The following is a 23,554-nucleotide window of genomic DNA, read 5'->3' on the forward strand; positions in this document are numbered from 1 at the left end:
GGAGATGGTCCCTCGATCATTGTGTTGTGTGGTTTGAAAGAGTCAGCAATTTTAATGTGCTCAGTGCTAGGCAACTAATGAGTGTCTTGTCAGAGCTCTGTGTCCTCCTTTCTCTGTTAAAATAGCCTTGAATTTAGTAGTGGCTACCAGGTGGAAAGCCTGAGATAAAACTGTACTATTGAAAACTCTTGAGCGCTTACAAGACAAACAGTTCTAATGAGAGCTCTGCTAAAAATCAGACTACATAAGTAGACAAGTCAGTACAAGAAGTGCTAGCAAGTTATTTGAAACAAGGAGGAAACAACACTTATAGTTTATAACTTTAGCCAAAAAAAATATTTACATAGAATAAATTTACTCTAGTGGTAAAATTATAATTAGTGTGGTTATATCAGCAACCGTGCATAAAAGAACTTTAAAAATGGGCTAGAGAGATGGCTCAGTGTTTAAGAGCATTCTCTGCTGTTTCAGATTTTTTTTAAATATTTTTATTTAATTAATTACACTTTATTCACTTTGTATCCCCCCATAAACCCCTCCCTTCTCCCCTCCTAATCCCACCTTTCCTCTCCCTTCTCCATGCATGCCCCTCCTCAAGTCCACTGATAGGGGAGGTCCTCCTCTCCTTCCTTCTGATCCTAGTCTATCAGATCTCATCAGGAGTGGCTGCATTGTCATCTTCTGTGGCCTGGTAAGGCTGTTCCCCCTAGGCTCTGCCCTCCAGACTATCAAAGCAGATGCTGAGACTTCTGACCAACTGTTGGGCAGAGTGCATGGAATTTTATGAAAGAAGAGGGAAATAGTAAGATCTGGAGAGGACAGGAGCTCCACAAAGAGCAACAGAACCAAAAATTTGAACACAGGGGTCTTCCCAGAGACGTGTACTCCAACCAAGTACCATGCATAGAGATAACCTAGAACCCCTGCACAGATGTAGCCCATGACAGTTCAGTGTCCACATGGGTTCTATAGTAATGGGAACAGGGACTGCTTCTGACATGAACTGTTTGGTCTTTCAGATGTTTTGAGTTCAATTCCTGGCAACCACATGGTGGCTCACAACCATCTATAATGTGATCTGATGCCCTCTTCTGGCATGCAGGTGTACAAATAGAGCACTCATATACATAAAATAACTAAATCTTAAGGAAGGAAGGAAGGAAGGAAGGAAGGAAGGAAGGAAGGAAGGAAGGAAGGAAGGAAGGAAGGAAGGAAGGAAGGAAGGGAACTTTAACATTTTTCCATGGGCAAACACCTATGATCCCAGCTCTAGGGAAATAAAATATTGTAGACTAAGACCCAGTGTAATACTGAAGCTGTTCTCTATAGAAATATTCTAAATACAGATGCAGTTTTATATTCTAAGATTTTAGCTTCATAATATGTAAGCGTATATGAGAAAGGAAGCATTGGAGGAGTGAAGAAATGACTCAGTCAGTACAGTACTTGCCCTGCACATATGAGGACCTGAGTTCAATTCCCAGAAGCTACATTAAACAACAAACAATAAAAGTCAAAGTAGCTGGGTGGTGGTGCACACCTTCAAAACCAGTGCTTAGGAGGCAGAGGCAGGCTGATCCACAGAGGGAATTCCAGAACAGCCAGGCTTTCTTGGAAACTCATTCTTGGAAAACCAGTAAAACAAACAAACCAAAGCTGAAATGCTGGGGTGGTTTATAATCTTACTCCCGAGAAGGCAAAGGCAGATGGATCTCTTGGGCTTGTTACTCAACCAGCCTGTCCTATTCAGCGATTTCCATCACCTGAGTAATAAAACCCCCAGTTGTTCTCTGTCCTCCATACACACAGCATGCACACATATGCGCCTGAGCAAACACCCATGGTAGAATCACGTTAACACCAATCTTAAGAGTTAGTTTCATGTAAAAACAGGTCTCCTGTATCATATCTGAAGAACATGCAAGCTCGTTTGTAAAACAAACACAAACAAGAAAAGATGGTTGATCACAGTGGCTTAAAAGAAGGGGGGCCAGTGTTCTAGTGGGACACACCTATGGCCCCAGCACTCGTGAGTAAAGGCAAGATGATGAATTTGAGGCCAATCTGGGCTGCATGGTAAGATCAGGTCTCAGTAAAGTAAAGCAAGACTGTGGTAATGCCGAATGAACATAATTCTCATAACCGCCAAGGACATTGTGAGGTAGCTTTTTACTTAGAGCATGTCAACACAACATAAGTAAATCTCCTGTCTCCAAAAAGTCAGCACTTAGTCAACGATATAAAGGCCATGGAGGAAGTGCACCAAGCTAGGTGTACAAGAATGTAATAAAACACGGCTATCTGTGTGTGGGTAAATAAGTTATGACATACCCATGTGCTAAAATAGTATTTCTTTTTCTTTTTATTAATTACAGTTGATTCACTTTTTACCCCTCTTGTAGCTCTCTCCCTCCTCCCCTCCCAATCTCACCCCTTCCCCCTTCTCCAATCATACCCCTCCCCCAGTTCACTGATGGGGAGGTCCTCCTCTCCTTCTTTCTGATCCTAGTCTATCAGGTCTCATCGGGAGTGGCTGCATTGTCTTCCTCTATGTCGTGGTAAGACTGCTCCCCCCTCAGGGGGAGGTGATCAAAGAGCAGACCAATCAGATTATGTCAGAAACAGTCCCTGACCCCATTACTATGGAACCCACTTGGATACTGAACTGCCATAGGCTACCTCTGTGCCATCTCCATGAGTGGTCCTTGACTGGAGTATCAGTCTCAGAAAAGACCCCTGTACCCAGACTTTCTGGATCTGTTGCTCTCCTTGTGGAGTTCTTGTCCTCTCCAGGTTTTACTATCACCCACTTCTTTCTTAAGATTCCCTGCCCTCTGCCCAAAGTTTGGCTATGAGTCTCAGCATCTGCCTCGGACACCCTGCAGGGTAGAGCCTTTCAGAGGCCCTCTGTGGTAGGCTTCTGTCCTGTTCCCTGTTTTCTCCCTCTTCTGATGTCCATCCTCTTTGCCTTTCTGAATGGGGATTAAGCATTTTAGCCAGATTCCTCCTTCTTGATTAGTTTCTTTAGGTGTACAGATTTTAGTATATTTATCCTATATATTATATGTCTAATATCCACTTATGAGTGATCACGTACCCTGTGTGTCTTTCTGCTTCTGGGATACCTCACTCACAATTAGAATAGTGCTTCCTCAAGATCCAGCTATACCACTCGTAGGCATATATCCAAAAGATGTTCAAGTATACAACAAGGACATTTGCTCAGCCATGTTTGTAGCAGTTTTATTTGTAATAGCCAGAAGCTGAAAACAACCCAGATGCCCCTCACCTGAGGAATGGATACAGAAATTGTGGTACATCTACACAATGGAATATTACTCAGCAATAAAAAAAAAAAAAAAGGAAATCATGAAATTTTCAGCTAAAGGGTGGGAACTGGAAAAGATCATCCTGAGTGAGGTATCCCAGAAGCAGAAAGACACACAGAGTATTTCTTATTAAAGATAATACATGTTGAGGCTGGTGAGACAGCAGTAGATAAGAGTTCTTGCCTCAAAGCCTTATGACCTGAATTTGATGTTCAGGTTCTGCATAGTTAAAGAAAATAGTGCTCTCCCCAACATTGTCCTCTGACCATATGTACAGTGTAGCATAAGCATGACTATAACATGAGCATCAGTGTCGCTTGTATGTGTGTGTTTGTATATATGTACTCACACAGAGAAGTAAATAAATGTAAAAATAATTTTAAAAGCATTTTTGTCAAAATGTTGAAGGACTGGTGCTGTGATCATATGACAGATTTCTGACATGATTAAAGCCAAATACCACCACCCTAGAATGACCTTCTGGGTACAAAAGTACTGAAATTTTACTGTAGCTATTGTTTTACGTCTGAGCATTTCCATAGTCAGTTTTTAAAGTTTGGCAGCAGGACTCTCTGTTAGATTGCATCTAGACTTCACTATTTTTCTAGAGGTGTGACGTAATGACAAGTTGTTCATTTTCAACCACAGTTGGTAGACACATTTTTAGCATCTCATTTTTCCTGCCCACTTTTGAACATGTTTTTCTGTGTCCAGATCGAAGATCTGTGGTGTGTTCGCATAGGCAGGTGCAAATGCTTCTAACTTGTGAAATGTTCTGTGCCAAAGCTGTTCTCTTTTCAGTTTATCCTCACAGCGTGAGAATGTCCAAGTGTTCCTTTTTTTCCTCTGAAGAACTTATGGTTTAAGTAACTTATATAATAAAAAGTAACTTTTAAAAATTAAAGGTCATTTTGTTTGATAGCTTTCAAAAGAGTAAAATTCTCACTCTCAGCAAACATAAAATAAGCCAGGCATTGTGGCTCAAGCCTTTAATCCCAGCACTCAGGGAGGCAGAGGAAGGCCTGTGAGGTCAAGGTCTATGAAATGAGTCCAGGACAACCAAGGCTACACAGAGAAACCCTGTCTCAATGCCCCCCCCCCAAAAAAAAAAGAAAAAACAAAAGAGATAGGTAAATAATTTCATATTCTAATGTAGAAATCTTAAATAAGATTCTGTGTCTCTTGGGAGACAGAGACAGGTGGATTTCTGTGAGTTCAAGGCCAGCCTGGTCTACAGGGAGTTCCAAGAAAGCCAAGAGAACCCTATCTGGAAAACAAAACAAAACAAAACAAAAAAAAAAAATTAAAAACAAACCAAAACAAAAGATTATATATTTGAGTCAAAGACTGTTTAAAAAGCAGAAAGTGATTTCACAAAATATTAGGATAAGATTTCTACACGTAATTATTTTTAAGCTGGTTTATGTTCCAACAGGCCACAAATCTTGGGGATTATATGTTCCATGAGACAGAAATTATTTGTATGTTAACTGGACAAAAATTTACAAGTTAATAAGTAAAATTCATTAATGAACCTTTAATAAGTAGCAATTGTACTTTCCTAGAGTGGCCTCACACCCCCGTAGCCTGTTATAATGATGCATCCTTCCTTTTTGCCCTATTTTTAAATGATTTTTTTTGTGATACTGGGAATTGAACTCAGAGTCGTGCGCACACTGCATCGCCGAGCTTTTTCCTCTTTACCCTCCTCTTGTTCTGTGATAGTCTCATTAAGTTGCCTCGGCTGCTCTTGACCTTTCTCTATAGCTCAGGCAAACTTTGAGCTTTTGAGACTTTGGCCACCTCCACACAAGCTGGGATTACAGGCATGTGCAGCTAGGTCTGGTCTAGACATTTAGTGTAACAGCCATTAGTACTGTTAAACAGTTCTACAAGGACATATATTTTAAGGAAGTCAATACGATGCACAAGTAGTACCAGGGAGTTGGAATGAAATCGTTGGAGAATTCATTCTGTATCAAGCCTTGCTCGTCAGTGACAGTCATGGGCTGGGGATGTAGCTGGTAGACTCCCTGCCTCCCATGTGCAGATCCCGTCTAGCATGGTAGAGAAACCACGTGATGCTAGTGAGCGGTGCTATCTGGAGGCTTTGGCCTTTGCAGTTTATAACTAGGCTAACACATTAAGGCATGTAATGTGTGCACGCTGTAAACACACAAGCACCATCTTCAGTTTGCTGATAGATTTTTTTCAACCTACGAAGCATAAGAAAATCATCTTTCAGTTTATTTTGTGATACATGGTATAACAAGAGAAGAATTATACTGGATTTTATATATGCACAGCCATATGCTGGATTTTCTCATCTTATGTACATGTATGGATAAATAAAAATTCTAGACTGTGGTGCATAAATAACTGTTGGGCTTTTCAATAAAGATAATTTTTTGCTGGGGCTGGAGAGATGGCTCATCAGTTAAGAACACTTGTTGTTCCTGCAGAGGGCCCAGGTTCAGTTCCCAACACTGTGGCTCTCCACCATCCCTAACCCCATTTTCAAAGTATTTACCATGCTAACTTCTGACTTCTGAGGACATCAGGCATGGGCATACATTCATGCAAGCAGAAATACCCATAAAAATAAATAAAAAATAAAAACAAATACAAGTTTTAAAAGGTATTTTTTAATTTCTTTGTGTACATTTTGTTTAGTAAGAAATTACGTCCTTACAGTGAGTTTGAACCATATGAGTAATCAGAAATTTAAAACTGTTTCTGAGCTTTGAGGACAGTGAAAACGTAATTTCACATCTTAGTGAAAGGTCAGGTCTGTCTATCTGTGGTGTAACAGTCTGCTTCCTATTCATCTCCTAGGAGTGAAGCTCAGCAGCCTTCTGGGTAAAAAGGGGAACTTGGAAAATCTCCAGAGCTACTGGGAAGTTGGATTTTTTCTGGGAGCCAGTGTCCTGGCTAATGATCACCTGAGGGTCATTCAAGCATCTGAGAAGCTATTCAAGCTGAAGACCCCAGCATGGTAACAATTTTCATGTGCTTATACAGTTATGTTTAATAGATAGCCTCATGATGTTCTTGGATTTTACAGCTTGGAGGACATTTTCTTTTTAGGCTCGCATTGGAATATATAGGGAAACATAGAATGTTCATAAGGAAAACCTGTTGACGTTCTTATGACTTTGATGAAGCTTTTCCTATGCACTGGCCAGCTCACTGGGCCAGATCAACCAGCGTTGCTCACATAAACTGTAGATGCCACACATTCCATCATTTCTGACCCACAGACCGGATCTGAGGCCACATGCTTACCTCAGCCTCTCTGGGCTGCACTCCAAACACGTGGGCTTTGTTTTCTTCATGATCCAGCCTCAGCTTGGAAATTCTCATTCTTGGTTTTCACTGCCATTCACCCCTACTGTGGTAGACACGTTGGAGTGTTTCCGGTGTGTGCTTTTTAAATTTCAGGCTGTTTTAGGGAGGTATCCAAGTCTCATTATTGTCTGGGTAGTATGGGAGAGATAAAATCCCTTCAGCATTGAGGCTTTTTTTTTTTTTTTTTTTTTTTTTTTTAGTGATGCTAATTCTATCCTGTAGCATGTGTGGTGACTGACCATCAGGTAAGGATGTGAAAAGGTTAACAGCCATCCACAGACAGTTCCTTCCTAGCAGGGATCTGAGCCCAGCTCTCACTGTCCAGGAGCTGGCAGCCATGTTAAGGTGGCTCCTTACAGGACTTCTTCATCTTCAGATCGTCTTTAACCAGTCCTCCGTGGCATCTCTGCCCGGATCTTTCCAAGATGCAAGCCAGACCTTTGCTCCTCACAGAAATCCCTTAAATCAGTACAGTGCAATAGTCGCCACAGCTGCAGGATAAAGTACATCTCTTTGGCTAGCAAACAGGGTGCACCCCCAGCCTTCCCAGGATCGCTCTTGCTCCGCTCCGGGTTCATGCTACTCTCTGTATAATGACCAAGCAGTGCTGTGGTTTTACATGTTTAATGTAGTACTTGGCTGAAAATGCCTTTTCCAGCCTCCTTGTTCTTCCACTTGGGGGGAAATGCTCACATACCAGGTGCTGACTTCACCCTTTCCTACTGACCACCCCATAGTCTCACCCACCCCTACCATACCCACACACCACTCTCCTCCCTCTCCACCCACTTTCTTGTTTCTGATGTTGTTTAGTATGCCTCTGTCGATGTTGATGCCTTTCTCTACAGTAATCCCCACTGATGTTACTCATGGCGTCACTATGCCTTTTTGTGTTTGTCTCCGTGGCATGGTGTGCACTTGAACACAGGGGCTGTACCGGCAGTCCTGAGTGTCCACAGTGGGCTTTGAGCAAATGACATGAACTAAACAAACCGATAAACGCACGTGCTACATCCAGCCACACGTGCCATTTGCTTTTGACTTCTGCCATTTGCTGGCAGAAGGGGATTCTGGAGCATGGCTGCAAAGAGCTCTGGCTCTTCCTAACCTCTGTTAGCAAGAAAACAGGCACCGTTCTACGCAGTGCCAAAGCAGCCACACAATAACACCTCTTAATGTAATGTCAGCTTCCAGGTCTGTGGTCCGGAAGGCGCTTACATAGCCAGCATCTCTAGTAATTACCCTCCTCCTCAGTTTTCCTTTCTCTTTTGAGGCACCACCTGTCTTCTTTGCTTTGAGGACATTTGTTTAATGCTTAAGCTCAGTGGATCAGAGTCAAACGATCTCTCATGAAGGATCTATTTCAGAGCGCTTCATCGAAGAGGCAGATTTTAAAACAAACGTATTCACCTTGTCTTCAAATTTAATATAAAGCCTTTAAAGGTTGTGTGTTACGAACGCTCACATATATATGCAGCTCAGTGGTGAAGCATTTGCCTAGCATGCACAAAGGCTGGGTCTGATCCCCAGCACAACAATAAATAAAAATATGTTTTAGTGAGATGTTTGGCTCCGGGTTCAATGTACTTAAGTCTTTTAAACCTAAGTTTTCTCGGGTTCCAGGAACATACTTTGCTGAATTTTTGGGAAATGTAAGCCTGAACGTGCCTGATGAGTAGCTTTGTAAGGTGAAACATGCTTGATAAATGTGGAGGCACGGTGATCACAAGTCCACCCAGACTGTGAAGTGCACCTACAGGATAGAAGCGGGGTTGAGGGAGTAGGTGGCCCGAAATGTGTCCCATCTTGTGTCCCTTGATTATCAGGTACCTCAAGTCCATTGTGGAGACAATTTTGATATATAAGCATTTTGTGAAACTGACCACGGAGCAGCCCACAGCCAAGCAGGAACTCGTGGACTTTTGGATGGATTTCCTGGTTGAGGCCACGAAAACAGATGTCACTGTCGTTAGATTTCCAGTGAGTACTCTCATTTACCTCTGAGTTGCTTCCTGTCTTGAAGGGACGTCTGGCAGTGTGATTTTAACATTCGTGACGTGAACGACTTTCAGACCCTGTGTCCTGGCACGCTCAGTATGTAACTTGGTGGGTGTATTTCCCTTCTGCTTATTTTGGCTTACTTTTAAGTTTCAAAGTTATGGACCTAGTGATAAGGGATAATGATCACACCTTAGAAAAATTCAGTACAAGACAAAATTACATTATCTTTTAAATATTCATGTAAAAACCCTATATGAATATTTACAAACACTAAATAAAGTCTGTAAATAACCAAGTAGGTAAAGATTTAAGGTTAACATCTGGTTTGTATTTTGTTATACTGACCTGATAATTTAGTCCTATTTAAGTATATAATGGAGAAATTTCTTTTATATTGAATTAAATGTTTGTATCATTTAAAGTGTTTGCAAATACATAAGTATTAGCAATGTTGTATCTATTTTTATATTTTATGTATATAGATTTTGCATATTTTCTCTGGTAATTTCGTATGATACATTTTCACTATGCTGTTACATAAAAAGAAATATATGGTTAATTAGAACAATATGTAATAAATCCATTTCTATTGATTTTTAAAGGATATTTGTCTAAAGACTAACAGAAACCTGCAGATTCACTGCTATTTTTATTTATTTATTTTTAGAAAAAGAATTTTAATTTATTTAATTATTTATTAGAATCTTTTCACTTTGTATCCCTATTTTGAGACAGGGTCTGGTTAAGTAGCCCTCACTGGTCTTGAACTCCTGCCTCAGCCTTCTGCATGCTGAGTGCTGGGATCACAGGCATGTGCCAGCATGTGTAGTTTAGTTGACTTTTTCAAACAATGACTCTGCAAGCCGGAGATGAGATACATCTTATGTGTGTGTGTGTGGGGGGGGGGTGTTGAGTTACTCCTCCTGGTACGTCCTGAGGCTTGCTTAGAAAGCGACGAGAAGATGGTGCCTCGGTTAGGTCAAGGCAGCTCTTGAGCCCAGACAGTTGCTGTTGGATACTGCAGTTCTCTAGCTCTGTCGTGAGCATCGTCAGCATTGTTATGGCGCAACTATGAGCTCACTTGTTCTGCAGGTGTCTCAGCCACTCTCAGCCAAGTGGGACAAAGTTGCCTTGTGGCCACATCTACCTGTGTAGCAATCACTGTTTCCAGGGCTTTGACTCTAGGCAATGATGACTTGCAGTTTGTTCTTCAATTCAGTTTGTCTGGTTTCTAGCAGTGTGTGTGTGTGTGTGTGTGTGTGTGTGCGTGCGCGCGTGCGCGCACGCATGGATGTATGGATATACAGGCATGTTTAGGCATAGGCATATGTACATATATCCATACACATATGTATATATATTACATACACATCTTTATTTGTGTGTATGTGAGTGCATGTGTGCATGGATACATGAGCATAGGCATAGACACACATGTATGTATAATATGTAGATACTCATCTTTGTGTGTGTGCATGTTTATATATATGTGCAGACACGTATTTGCATGTGAGTGCATGTGTGTGTGTATGCATGCATGAATACACAGGCATAGAATATACACACACAGACACACATACATAGATACTTGTCTCTCTACAGTGCATGCACATCTACCTCTTGTTGATAGGATCATCTGCTTCATTTAATTACGTCCATTGCTGGGATGAACATGGTTTGCTCGGACTTCCACATGAAGCCCTGAGCTCAGCAAGATCCTTAATTGAAAGCCTTTTGAACTAAAACACTCTGCTCTGTTTCCTACTTTAGGTAGTGTACACGCTAGGAAAATGCTTATGTTGGAGTGAGCTGGCAGCTTGCCTTTCCCTGCTGCTGTGACTAGCAATAAATGTGGCAGTGAAGGAAGAGAACACAGTGCCTGGGTGTTTAGTAGACAGCTGACCTGAGAGGAAATCATCCGTCGTCACCATGTTTAACTAATGGCAATGGCTTCAAGATAAATTAATATCAATTAATTTGTTGTAATATAAATAAGTGAATAAAGAAATAAGAACCAGAAAATACTGAGAGGTTATGAGATTATAAACTCTAGGCCCCCCTTTTGAATTTTCCTTCTATTGTAAGTGTTCTCTCACCTTCCCTCCCCTCCCTCTCTTCTCTTTTCTGTACTGAGGACCAGACTCAAAGCTAAGCAAGTGCTCTGACACTAAAAGACACCCCTGGCCCTTATATTTTAAAAACTGGGGATGGGGGCAAGGCCTCACTACAAAGCAGACAGGCCTTGAATTCCCTCTGTACCCAGAGCTGGTTTCAAACTTGAAATTCTCCTGCCTCGGCTTCGAAAGTGTTGCCATTACAGGCACAAGCCACCAAGCCCATCTTAGAGACGTTCTAAAGCAAGAAAAAGCCCATAGTTCTCAAGGAAAACATTATCTCATCCTAATATTTTATTTAAAAACGGAGGAGGGCTGGGGCGATAAGCCAGTTCATGAAGCATTTGCTGTTCAGGTATAAATGGGAGTCCTGCCTGGAGAACCTTTTAGAAACCTGGATCTGGCAGTGTGCACTTAAAATCCCCGTGCTCAGGGGACAGAGACACGAGGATCCTGAGGGCTCACTGGCCAGCTAGCCTTGCCTACTGGGAGAGTTCTGAGCTAGCAAGAAACCCTTTCTCAAAAGGCAGGGTGGGGGCTGGAGATGCATAGGGCTCTTTGCTTAAGAGCACCCACTGCTTTTCCAGAGGAAGAAGGTTTGATTTCCATGATGGCTCGCAGTGGTCCTCCAGTTCCAGTGCATATGGCACCCTCTGCTGGCCTCTCTGGGTATTGCACACATGTGATGCACAGACATTCATGCTAGCAAATTTTCTTTTCCTCCTCCGCTCCCTCCTTTTCTTCCTCCTCCTTTTTATTCTTCAAAAAAGTGGATGGGCTCTCCTAAGGAAACACATTTGCTTTTGTCCTCTGGCTGTATGCACATATGTGCACACTTACCCAAATATACATACGAGCCCACACAGATACCCACCCATACCTATATACACACATGGCAAAATGGAGGCTCTGTGGATGTAGTGAGATGCAGAGGGCTTATCCAGCACATTAGAAATGTAAAACAAGAAGATGAAAGGTTCATTTTAAAACCTCCGCAAATATGCAAAATAGAAAACTGGGAGGCTAGAAGAATATTTAATCCAACTGATGTAAAGTGGACAATTTGCCTAATATGACCGTTAAAGAAAGTGAACATACGGAAGAGAAAGTAACCTAAAGCCGATGGGAAAATACAGATTCGGTTGAGAAGTAGCTTTTGGTCTGCTGGACTCAAGTAAGTGAACTGTCTACAGTTGGCAAATGTGCGGGGACCTTGCCAGTGGGTGTAGGAGTGGGCAGACCCTCTGGGAAGTTGTCTGGAGGGGATGGTGAGCTGTGGAAGGCAGCACGGAGGCCTCAGCTGTGTTTGTGAGGTCTGCTCCTTTAAGAGCTCCCTGACGTGGTGTGGTAGGGCGTCATGTTCGTGGGCAGAGGCACAAGGCACGCGTTCTGTTATCTTGTATGCTTGTTTATGGTAGTGTGTTTTTTCAGCAGTCCCGTTTCTTCTCAAAACTCGTGGTTTATTGTGGTGTGTGTCAGTGGTAGATGCTGGGCGGGGGGGGGGGGGGGTCAGTGTGTGTCTGTTTTTGAAGAGGCTGAAATAGGGTGTTTTGTGCTTATTTCTTCCACTCTCCAGAATACATAACTTGAAAACTCAAAAATTGCTTTCCCATGCTTTGTTGTTCTGCTGAGGTCAAAACTGTGGTTTTCTAATTGTCACTTAACCCAAGGCCTTGAGAATGTGGGTCAGACACTCAGTGACCCCACACCCACCATGCTACCACCAACACACTCGCCATACCACTGACAAACACCACAGCCTCCACCACTGACACACCACACCACTGACACACCTCAACCTCAAGCATGCATCACTATGCCTAAGTGAACTTCCTTCCACTTTATTTTGTATCAATTCCTGAGAGCTTAAGTCTACCCAGAGGTTCCCAATTCAATAAAAACTACTTTCCAATTAATCACATGCTTAATTTCCTCCATTGGCACGTATGAATAAGGATTGAAGAAAGTGCAGATCTGTTTTCAGAAAGATGGAAAGCGTATCATAAATACATAAAAATATGCATGGTGTAGATCATAAAAGAGCAGAGATGGGCCGGGGAGAGAGGTATACATACATGTATACATACACACGTGTATATTTGGGCAGTAAGTTGTCACTGTCTGGGCCTGGCCAGTCACATTCTTTCACAGAGGGAAAGGAGCCTCCCTGGGCTGTCTCCATCACTGTACTATCTTGTCCTCATAGTAGCATCCTCTGTGGCTCACGCTTAGGGATCTTTGGTGGTCTTGATTAGGGCAATCACATCCTTTTACAAGGTTGGTCTGACTAAAACCCAGTAGAGACTACACAAGAAATTGTATACTGGGATTATTTCTGTTTGTCTCACTGCCTTCACTTCTCTGTCCCCCGAGAGTGTTGGGGAACATGAACACAATCAAAAGACAGTGCAAAATTTGTGAAATGATTTGGATGGTCCTATTTATTTATTTGTGAAATGATTTGGATGTTTATTTATGCTGTTTGATTTGCTTCCTTTCCTTACCTGCTCCTGGGGGTGAGGAGAAATTTGCTCTTCACCTTGTCATCAGCGTCCCTCTCGGCCTGGTGCTCTGAGGCTCTGCAGATGTGCCCTGCCTGCCAACAGCTCCTCTCTCAGGCCTCGCCCTCCTCCTTCAGATAAGCCAAGTTGGCAGCTATTGTAATGTGGACTGGTGTGAAGGACAGGAAGCTGGAAGCCAGAGTGCACGCCTTGCGTGAGCTGCATTCGGAACCATGGCTCTGTTCAGTTGCCTCCTTTTTCTTAGTTGATCCTTCTCTTCCTCTTTACTCCCTCTCTTCCTGTCTCCTCATCTCCTTTCCCTTCCTTCCTTCCTTCCCTTTCCCCTCTATTCCTCAGCCTTTCTGTGGCTCTTTTATCCACACCACACACTCCTCCTATTTTGTCATTCCAAGGACAGATCAAAGAATTCCACAAACTTTAGACAGCATCAACTTTTTTTTTTTTGTTCTGCATCCCAAGTTGAGAACACATAGTTCAGAGTTTATTTATTAGAAACATTTGGAGTGACAGTAAAGGCATAGTTCAATGGGAGAGGGAGCTCATGTGAGCATGTGCTTTTCTGAAATAATGTGCCCATATAGTCAGAACAGAGGATTCTCACTTGTTGGTGAAGAAACCTTGGAAGACCTCCTGGGAGCCCTGTCTTTTGTTCTCTGTTTCGTTTAAGTATCCTAAACACTATGTTATTCAGATGTGACAGCACCATGTCTACAATGGTGGTTGAAAATGAATCTTTAGTCTCAGTGCATAGCACTGAGCTTGACTGACTGGAATTGGAGACACAGTTCTCAGTTCACCCAGTAAGGGGCATGGTCCTGAGTCATGGTGAGGTTTGCGATAAAGCCTGTTATAGCAAAAGCCTGATCAAGAAATCAACTGTTGAGATTTAAAAGCTTTTTGTACTCACGGTGAAGGGAGTTTCCCTGCCCCCTTTCTATTTCTGTGTACATTCGGTTACATAAATGTTCTGATATAGTAAACTCGAAGGAAAATGAATGCATTGGATTCCTGGTATGTGGCTGGGATCCAGCGTTCTGACCCATATTCTTGTACCTGCCTGCTCAGGCTGCGTTATATGTTTTCATATATCGGGAATTGCAGTTCTTGATGACAGAAGGCTTTTCTCTCCTACCAATTGTATTTGGCAAGCTTGCTTGATTACTTATGAAAGTAATTTTAGTCACAGTACAAAGAACCGTTCCAGTTCCTCTGTAATCAAGTAATGGCTTTTCTTTTTTCTTTTTGAACATTCTTGACGGCCTAAACAAAATTAGGTCTTGAGGGTGGAGGTGTAGCCCAGTTGGCAAAATGCTTGCCTAGTGTGCATGAGTTTCTGGGTTCAGTCCCCAGAACCCCCTAAAATAGTGGTACAGGCCTGTGATCCTGCACCTGGAAGGTCAGAAGGTCAAAGTCAGAGCAAGTTCAGTGTCAGCCTGGGGTACCCACAGCCCTGTCTCAATTTTTTTTTTAAATCATCTTTAAGGATCTATTATAAAAAAAAAAAAAAAAAAAAAAAAACTGTTAGAACTTTAAATTTGGGAAGTACATGGTATATTGATGTCATTCCCTCTTGGTGTAAAGTATTTGTATTAATAAAACTTTTCATTATAGATTCTCAACTTGATTATCACATGTCCTTCATACATCTTTAAAAGTGACAAAATTTTATTTCTTTTATTGAAGATTCCTGTTTTATCTTGAAGGCAATGCAAAGATAATTTTATTATTTCACACAGCTATATCTGATTCTTTGGTTTATATATAAATCTCTTCCGACAAAATCCCAAATTATGTATAAATCCATTTTTCATGGCTAAAAGAACCACACTACCACCTCCTTATGATAACGTGTGACAGCAGAGAAACTTGAATTTCTATTTTAGAAATAGAATCTTTTTGGTGTACAGAAATGTCCTATCATGTGTCTGCCATTCTTTGACACATTTAATGGGAATAGCATATGTATTACATGATGATTAATTTAAGCTTTGGGAATGAGGTAGTACAGCCTCCAGCTAGCCTGGAACTCACTGTGTAACCTAGACTGGCTTTGAATCTGCAGTGCTCCTCTGCCTCGTGAGAGCCGTGGTTACAAGCATGAATTACCATGCCTGCGGAAGCTTTCTAAATTGGATCAGGATGTTCTCCTGGAATAGCTGAAATGTGGAACTTGAAATACGACTTCCAGCCCATTAGCATTAAAAGCTGGGCGGCAGGATAAGCATACATCATAAAATACTCGGAAGACCCTCGGGCTCATCAGCGTGAAGAGTTCTGTTGAATGTGCAGCCTCTTCCATGCGGTATTGAATTTACTCCAGCCGTTGCCACTAATGCAGGTCTTTGCCTTTTTTTTTCTCTAGGTATTAATATTAGAGCCGACCAAAATCTACCAGCCATCTTACCTGTCTATCAACCATGAGGTGGAGGAGAAGACAATATCTATTTGGCATGTGCTTCCTGATGACAAGGTAAACGGTGCAATTAAGATAAGACCTTATGCCCTTCTAGTCTCACCTCAGTAAATGTGCTAATGAAGAAGAAACAGCTCGACTGTGTTTATCCTGGCATAAGTGCGTGCTGTAGCATCAACATTGCTTATTTGTGGTTATGAGTTTCATCACTCAATAGGATATATTTGAAATAATCCAGGTTTTTAGTATAGGTGGTATAACAATTTCAAGTGTGCTGAAAATTGAGATATTTCTTTGTTTTAGAAATATATGGTTTAAACTAAGTTATGCCCTGAATGAGTAATTTTGCAAAATTATGCCAAAGAAATATGTTTTAAATTTATGTTGTAAGTGTTGTGTCTCTTAATTCTAGAGAGCCTGCTCGAATAAAGCCACTTGTAGACTTACCCTGGGCCCATTATAGTTATCTTTGCATCTGCTTGTTTAGCTAAGGAGCCGCTAAATTTCAGATCAGTACAGCCCCAATAAGGTCTGGATAAAGTAGGGTAGGTTGTGTGCTTCCATTTGGTCCCGGCAGGATCTCCGGCCCCGCTGTATCTGCTCCTGGCAGCATGGGAGACGGTAGTTCACCTGGACTTTGGTTTCCTTTGCTCTGAGACAGGATCTCTCTGTATGTGGGCCCGGCTGGCCTCTAGATTTCAATCCTCCTGCCTCGGCCTCAAGGGCTGAGGTTACAGATGTGATTTTATCAGTTCTGATACACATGCAGCTACTCCTAAAAAACAGAGACATGCAGGACCCATCCAGGCAAGAGAAAGCACGGATATTAGAGAAATCTCAGGGGCAAGTATGGTTGAAGGATTAAAAAAAAAAAAGATGTTTCCCAGAAAAGTCTTTCACTTTTCTTTAGACACGATTCGTTCCCTTGTTTTCTGAACAGACGTTTGCCGAGCACTTACTCAGTGTCAGGCTCTGCCATGCACTGTCTCAGACAGTGGAGAAACGCTTTATAGCTCCCCTCATGGAACTCACTTTCTCCCGTGGGAGGCAGCAAACCAGTGAGTGAAACCTGCAGTATACACAGGCAACAAGGGAAAAATCATGCGCGGACCAGGTGTAGTCTGTAATATTGACTAAGTTAATAGACCTGAACTTGTTTAGTTTTTCTCACTGGTCTTCTGCAACATAGATTTTCTGAGCTACATTGTCCTTAACTGTGGAAGGGAAAATAATAGCAAAAACAACAACAACATCTACCTCAAAAAACAGTTGTGAGCAGACATTGTTGGCATGTCTGTAAATCCCAGGACTTGGGAGGTATAGACGGAAAGATAGGTTCAAGGCCACCTTCAGCTACACCATGAATTCCAGGCCAGCCTGAGCTAAACGAAACCTGCCCTTCCCCCACTTTGTTGTGAAGATTATTTGAACTGATGAACGTGGAGTATGCCCTTTATTATAGTGAACACCACAGGTGTTTTAAGAATAATAACAAACATTATAAAATGCTTGCTTTTTTTTTAAATTAGGGCTCACGCCCTAATTTTTAATAGATTTTTTTTAATAGAGCTCAGAATTTAACCTTGCTTTATTCTTTTAACAATGTGAAGATATCATTTGGAGATTCTAAGTATCCACTGGGCATGAAGTGAGCTACCTGTCCTATAGTCCTGCGTGGTAACTATAAGGTGTGATCTTTTGGTTTTGTGCTATGCTCAGAGTGAGTCCTGAGCTCGTGCACACACACATACATACACACATGCACATGCACACACTGAAAATCGCTGTATGATTCTCGTGTGTAGCCTTGGTTGAGAACCTACTATGTGACTCAGTTGTAGCCACTGATAAAGAATCCTTATTTCCTTGACTGTATGACTAAATTGGGTGCCTAGGGATGGTGACTTTCAGAGGATGGCACCTTGGAACCTCAGCATTTGAGGGCCAGGAACTGGTTTAAAAACCTGGATTTCTGCTTTGTGTCACCACAGGCTTGTCAGAATTCACCTGCATTAACCACACTGCGTCTGCTGAGCAGGCCCATCCAGCGTGCTTTACAGTAGAGGAAGAGTAACTCATGCTCTGGGCCATTCACACCAGCTAGGACAAGCCTTTCCCAATGCCAACCATGGCCCACCTGTCACAGGGTCAGAGTTTGTAGAAAAGGGGCGCCTTGTGTTTAAACGACTGGACAGCAGCACCCAGATTCTGTGTGTACTGATTTTAAGTTACTGTATGTTTGAGTACATTTGGTCATGTTAAGTCTGATAAGGTGTGGTGTCTGGGCAGACATGCTAAATGCTGGATAGCATGAAATCACCCTCTGAGTGTGCACAGTATTCATTTTCAAAAGTATGTCTGTGCACCCACGTCTGAGTGGCGTCCTTCAGAACTGTGGCCTTTTCAGATCCGACCTGTGGGACACTGGCCCCGCTACCACTTTCATAGGACAACCATGGACTGGCTGCACAGGAGTTAACAGGTTGTAACTAAGAGTTACACATGCTAGTATCTCCACTGTGAGCAGTGGTGTTATGAGACTTAGCTATCCAGCCCTTAATGTAGATAATCCCAAAAGGTACCATTACTGTCTTTTCTTAAAGTATGGACTTATTCATAAAGGAAACTGCCTCAGTAAGGGCCCCATGAGAGCTGAGGCATTATCTGTGCTCTTCTCTCTGTAAGGGGAGAATGGCTGACATACCATCAGTAACATTTCTAGTATATGAGTGAGCCCTCCCCTGGGGCATCCCGCTACACCCGAGGAACGCACTGTGACCAGTGGTGACACTCCTGCTTCCGGCACCGAGGAGTTCTGTGGCTCCTGGCACCATGCTGGCTGTGGGGAAGACCTGTGGTCTGTGAGACTCAGTGAGGAAGCAGGAGTAAGACACAGTGTCTTTGGGAGACTTCAGGAAGGACTTGGAGCCTGGGTTGTGGGTAGGACTAGAGGGGAGAGGGGTAAGGAATGATCTCATATTGGAAGAGCAGGGCAAATTCCAACGGAGGCTCCATAGGCAAATGTGAGCGTGGGGTGTTCAGGGGTGGTAGGGAGCCTTTTTGGCTTACCAGCAGTAGGTGGTGGCAGCAGTAGGAAATACATTGGCCGGATGGTATAAGATCACAGCTTGTTTCCTAAGTGAGGAAAGAGAATTTAGACATGTTGGTGGGAAGCAGTGTCACACTGAAGCTACTTAAAGGCTAAAGGCTGGCAAGAGTGTAGCCAGGAACAGGGTCAGAGAGGAGCAGCAAAGGTGGGAAGGCTGATGGTAGCTGTTGCTTGCTGGGTGACCTGGGCTGTCCAGGTAAGTCCCCTGTGGCCTCCGTCTATGAAGAGAACACAATTTCCCTTCTGAGATAATTACCAGGAATCCCCTAGCATGGGGCTGAATGCACAGAGCATGTTTTAACGATGTTACCGCTGTAGCTGTGAGCCGCGTCTCATGGGTCACAGAGAAGACTGCTAGGGGAAAGAGCTAGAAATGCAGTGGCCAGGAAACTTAGACCAGGACAGCGGGATTGCAGCTGCAGAGTGAAAAGAGAAAAATGTGTGACTCAGTCACTCAGTAGAAAGAGAAGCTAAATGGGAAGAGTAAAGTTAGTGGTTCCGAGTCTGGCCCTGACACAGCAGAAGCATGTTTAAAAGGAAGGGGTGAGCTGCAGAGGAACTTCATTTTGCGCCCACGGAGACACAGTTTGTTTAGTGACAAAGTTAGGTATAATCAACATGGTTACGTGTGCGGTGGTCATGTTGCCTTAAAGTGCAGTGAGTTGTTTAAAGCACTTTAAAGAAGATGCAGACATGTTCTTGTTTTGGAGGGAGAGCAAGACTGGAAGAGATTTTCAGAGGCTCGGCCGGGAAGAGCAAGGTTACCCAGGGACACTTGGAACCAAATGCGGCTGAAGGAATTAGCGGTAAGCAAGGTCCTGAGAATGAATGCAGAGCCAACAGAATTTGGAAGGCAGGAAGAGAGCAAAGAGTGAGCCAGAGATTTCTGGAAACTACTACTCCCAACTGCTTGTTTCTGCCTGCTCTTTCAGAGAGGTTCTCTGTTCAGGGAAGTGGGTCTGGGATGCATGTTTTTATTGTCTCTGACAGTTATTGAGGCAGCTTTTTCAGTGTGCTCTTACAGTATGCTGAGGCATAAATGAGTACCCGAGAAAGGGCTACTGGTTCAGGCTGTGAGTCATCCAGCATCGACTCCCGCTGTCTTTTTGAAAACGTTTATTTTGTGAGCATTTTGCCTGCATGCGTATATGTGCCCCATATGTATTGTGCCACAAAGATGAGAAGAGGCTCCCAGACCCCTGGAACTAGAATTCTGGATGGCTGTGAGACACCCTGTAGGTGCTGGGAACCGAGCTCGGGTTCTCTGCGAGTGCTGTTGACTCCAGGCTCCACTGTCTGCTGGTGTCCACAGCCTGCACCTGCGGTATTCCACCCCTGTAATCTTCATAGTGCAATCGTCCTGGTTCAAAATCCGAAGCTTGTGCAAAGCAACGTCCCTCTGGGTTGTAGGTTGACTCTGTGTATAAACACTCATTCTGCCCAGAGTGCACTCACTATCAGCATCATTTTCTCTATCGTTTAACAACAGGCGTAGCAAGAAAGACATGCAATTAAAAAGTTTTAATTAGGTCTGTAATTAATAGGTAAAGAACCGATTGGATAGATCCTACAGTGAGTGTGAAATTGATTATTTATGGCTTAACGTGTTAATTTTTCTAGGGTTGAGAAGATTGCTTTTCATTTCTCATGCTTGTACCCCCTCAGCAGTTTCTAAAATGTGGGGAGAGCAGTTCTATGGTTTCTGTACTGTATGCTTCATCCCGCAGTTTTCCAAAACTTTCAGACATTGCACGCCAATTCCCAGGACTCTTGAAGAACTGTTGTACTTCATGGGGCACAGTGAATGAACTCCAGCCTTGTACCTGTTCTTCCATAGATGCTTGCTGTGTAGAGTCAGTATTTAGGAACATCTGCGTGGGTGCCGTGGAAGAAAAGCCTAGATCAAGAGAAACGCCACGCAAGACACTTTTGTGTGATTTTTTTGCAGTCCCTCCTTCCCTCTTAGGGTTGAAATTTAAGCAACCTGTGTTGTTGTCCTGTGCTGTGGCTTCTCAGTTGCAAGTGTGTCTGGCAGGGACCCTTTGGCACGTACAGGCTGCCTATCCTCTCTCGCCTTGGCCAGTGGCTGTGCAGGGAGGACAAGGAGATTGTGTGAAGGTGCATTCTTACCCAATTCCAGGTAGACACTCTCTCCCATTCATGATGTGTTCAGCTGCCACTCCCAGCCGATAAGGAAATGGCATCTCCTATCCTGAGAAAGTTGAGATGGGTCTTCCTCAGGGGTATTTTGTGTCAGAGTTCTGAGCTGAGTTCTCTGTAAGCTGTTGGCGGCTGTCCTCCCATGGTCTTAAACAGCTGCTACAGGCCTTGCGTCACACAAACAGCATCCCAGAAAGGAGAGCCCAGCACAGCCCTTCATAACAAAAGCCCATCACCAATGAGGAAACCCAACTTATCAGAACCAAACAACAACAAACTTTTATTGTTACTGTTAGCCAGGGAGAAGAGGCGACTGGAGAGGAATGGCTGTTACCTCAAGCAGCACTAAGGCCTGACAGAGTATAATTACTGAACAGTTACTGCACACTTATTGTTAAGTCCTAGTTCTCGCCCTGGCTGAGGCATGGGATTTGGGGCGGAGCAGTTCCTAGAAAATGGTGCTCTGTGCAAACAGGTGAAGGTGGTGTGGGGCCTCCTGGGGCTCACTGCTCACTCCAGCTCTGCAGCGCCGGACCCTTGTCGTTTACTTTGCGGCTCAGCAGTGCCTCCCTGTGGTGAGCCCCACCAGCCGGACAGGTGGGGGCTCCTTCCGTGTAGTGGCTGCACGTAGGCTCTTTCAGCCTAAGCGCTGTAGTGAAGTGGCCTAGCAGCGCAGCCCTTTGGGGAACCAGATACCCGGGAAGCGCTGTGTTCCCTTCCCACCAAACCAGCCCAGTCTGTCCGGGAGGCCCTCCTCCGTTTCGCCCAGAGCCGGGCCGTTGAAAAGCTGGTTTACCAGGGTTGTGCTTGCCATGTTCAGGGGCTGCTTTGCACACTACCCAGCCTGCTGGGCTCTCATCCCCACTTCCGGTCCTGACCGTGGCCTTGGGGAACAGCTCAGTGGGAGGCTTTAGAGGTAAGGCTTCGTTGTGTGAGTGAAATAGGTCAGCAGCGAAGCCTCTGGGTTAGGGTTATTTAGACATTGGCCTGAGGCTGACAGACATTAGATGGAGAGCAGAGGCCACAGGCTTCTGTTTTAATTTGCTGCTGCCCCGTGCTTGGTTACTTTATATGTGGCCTTTCTTTTCTTTCTTTCTTTAATGTATGTGTATGCACATACATTTTCATGTGTGTACTGGTCTACATGTGTGTGCGCATGCCCGTATACATGTGTGCAGCTGCTCACGCGTGTACGCATGCGCGTGAAGGCTGGAGGTACACCTCAGGTGACGTCCTCATGAGTGCTGTCCCCCTCCTCTGAGACAAGGCCTCTGGCCGGCGTTCACCAGTTAGAACAGAATGATTGAGGCCCAGGGACCCTCCTGTCTCCACCTCCTCACTGATGGGATTGCCTGGGGCCTGCCAGTCACTCCCTGGCGTTTTCACATGTATTCTGAGGAATCAAATTCGGGTCTGTGTTTGCAAGGTGAGTGTCTTGGCGACTCAGTTATCCCCTCTGCTCTCCATTAGGCCTTTCTGCACTGTCCTCCCTCCCTGGATCTTACAATAATACAGTTTGCTGACATCCCATAAGGGGCACAAAACATGGGTTTTTGAGAACTTTGCATCCCACTTGAGAGGACATGTGTGCAATGCTGGCTGCATGGTTGCATGACCCTAGCAAAGGTTTAGGAACTATGGGTAGAAGTTGCAGCTTTTTGAGTTGCCTTTGCCAAGGGGAAAGTTCTGGTCTACCACAGAGCTGCAGAGCTCAGCATCCATTTCATTAGCCAAGCCAAGACCACAACCTCATAGTGGGTAAGTGCTTGCTTTCGCGGTTGTTTTAATATCATGCTATTAATTGTATGTCATGGCCAAATATTTGGGGCCTTCTTTTATTTCTATTACATTTTCACCGAGGGTATAGTTAAGAAAATGAATAGGGTAGTTTTGTCCTCATGGGAGGCATCTAAAGAACCCCAGGCAGCCTTTCGCATGGGTGTTAGTTAGTGAGAGTGGTGATCTTTGTCATCATTGTCCTCACAAGATGTAAGGCCTTTGGTTTTTGGATGAGCCTGAGACTTTTTTCATTGCTTGGCATAAGTTCAGAATCATCCGCTGGGTCTTTGCTATCACAGCCAGGGTTCTGTAGACAGATAAGGAAAGTCCAGTTAGCTGTCAGACTCCCGCATGGGGAAGAAAACACCTGGGAGCTTTGTAAAGGAAGGCATTAAGTTCGGCATCTTGATTGACAGTTTAAAAGGGAAACTGAAACCTGTGGAGTCATTTGTATAGAACAGCCTAGCAAAGCTTAAACAAACAAACAAACAAACAACTGCTGGGATATTCTGAATGATTACCTAACACTGGTGTTGATGACAGAGCACCTGGCAGCCTTCTTTAATCAGGATAGTTAGGGGATGCTTTTGCTACGAGGAACAGTTGAAAGCCAGGTACAGGGTGTGGCCAACCCGCCTAGCATGCAGGCCCCACAGCAGTGAGGTAGGCTTAGGTACAAGGACCCCAGTTTATTGTATCCTTGGTTGTCAGTTCAGAAGAGATTGTATAGGGAAAATAATCTAAGCATAATTATTGGATAATAATTATGATACTTTTAG

General features: G+C 43.6%; 1 protein-coding gene across 1 annotated transcript in view; it reads left to right on the forward strand.

Annotated features, from left to right (window-relative positions):
* Positions 1-23,554, forward strand: part of Map3k5 (mitogen-activated protein kinase kinase kinase 5) — a 190,096-nt gene that overhangs the window by 102,185 nt on the left and 64,357 nt on the right. Inside the window, exons 9-11 of the mRNA XM_055599285.1 lie at positions 6,165-6,324; positions 8,504-8,657; positions 15,677-15,784. Coding sequence (XP_055455260.1) covers positions 6,165-6,324; positions 8,504-8,657; positions 15,677-15,784 — 422 coding nt within the window. The remainder of the gene's footprint in view (positions 1-6,164; positions 6,325-8,503; positions 8,658-15,676; positions 15,785-23,554) is intronic.

This window comes from Psammomys obesus, unplaced genomic scaffold, assembly GCF_907164565.1.
Source record: "Psammomys obesus unplaced genomic scaffold, mPsaObe1.curated_primary_1811, whole genome shotgun sequence".
NCBI lineage: Eukaryota > Metazoa > Chordata > Mammalia > Rodentia > Muridae > Psammomys > Psammomys obesus.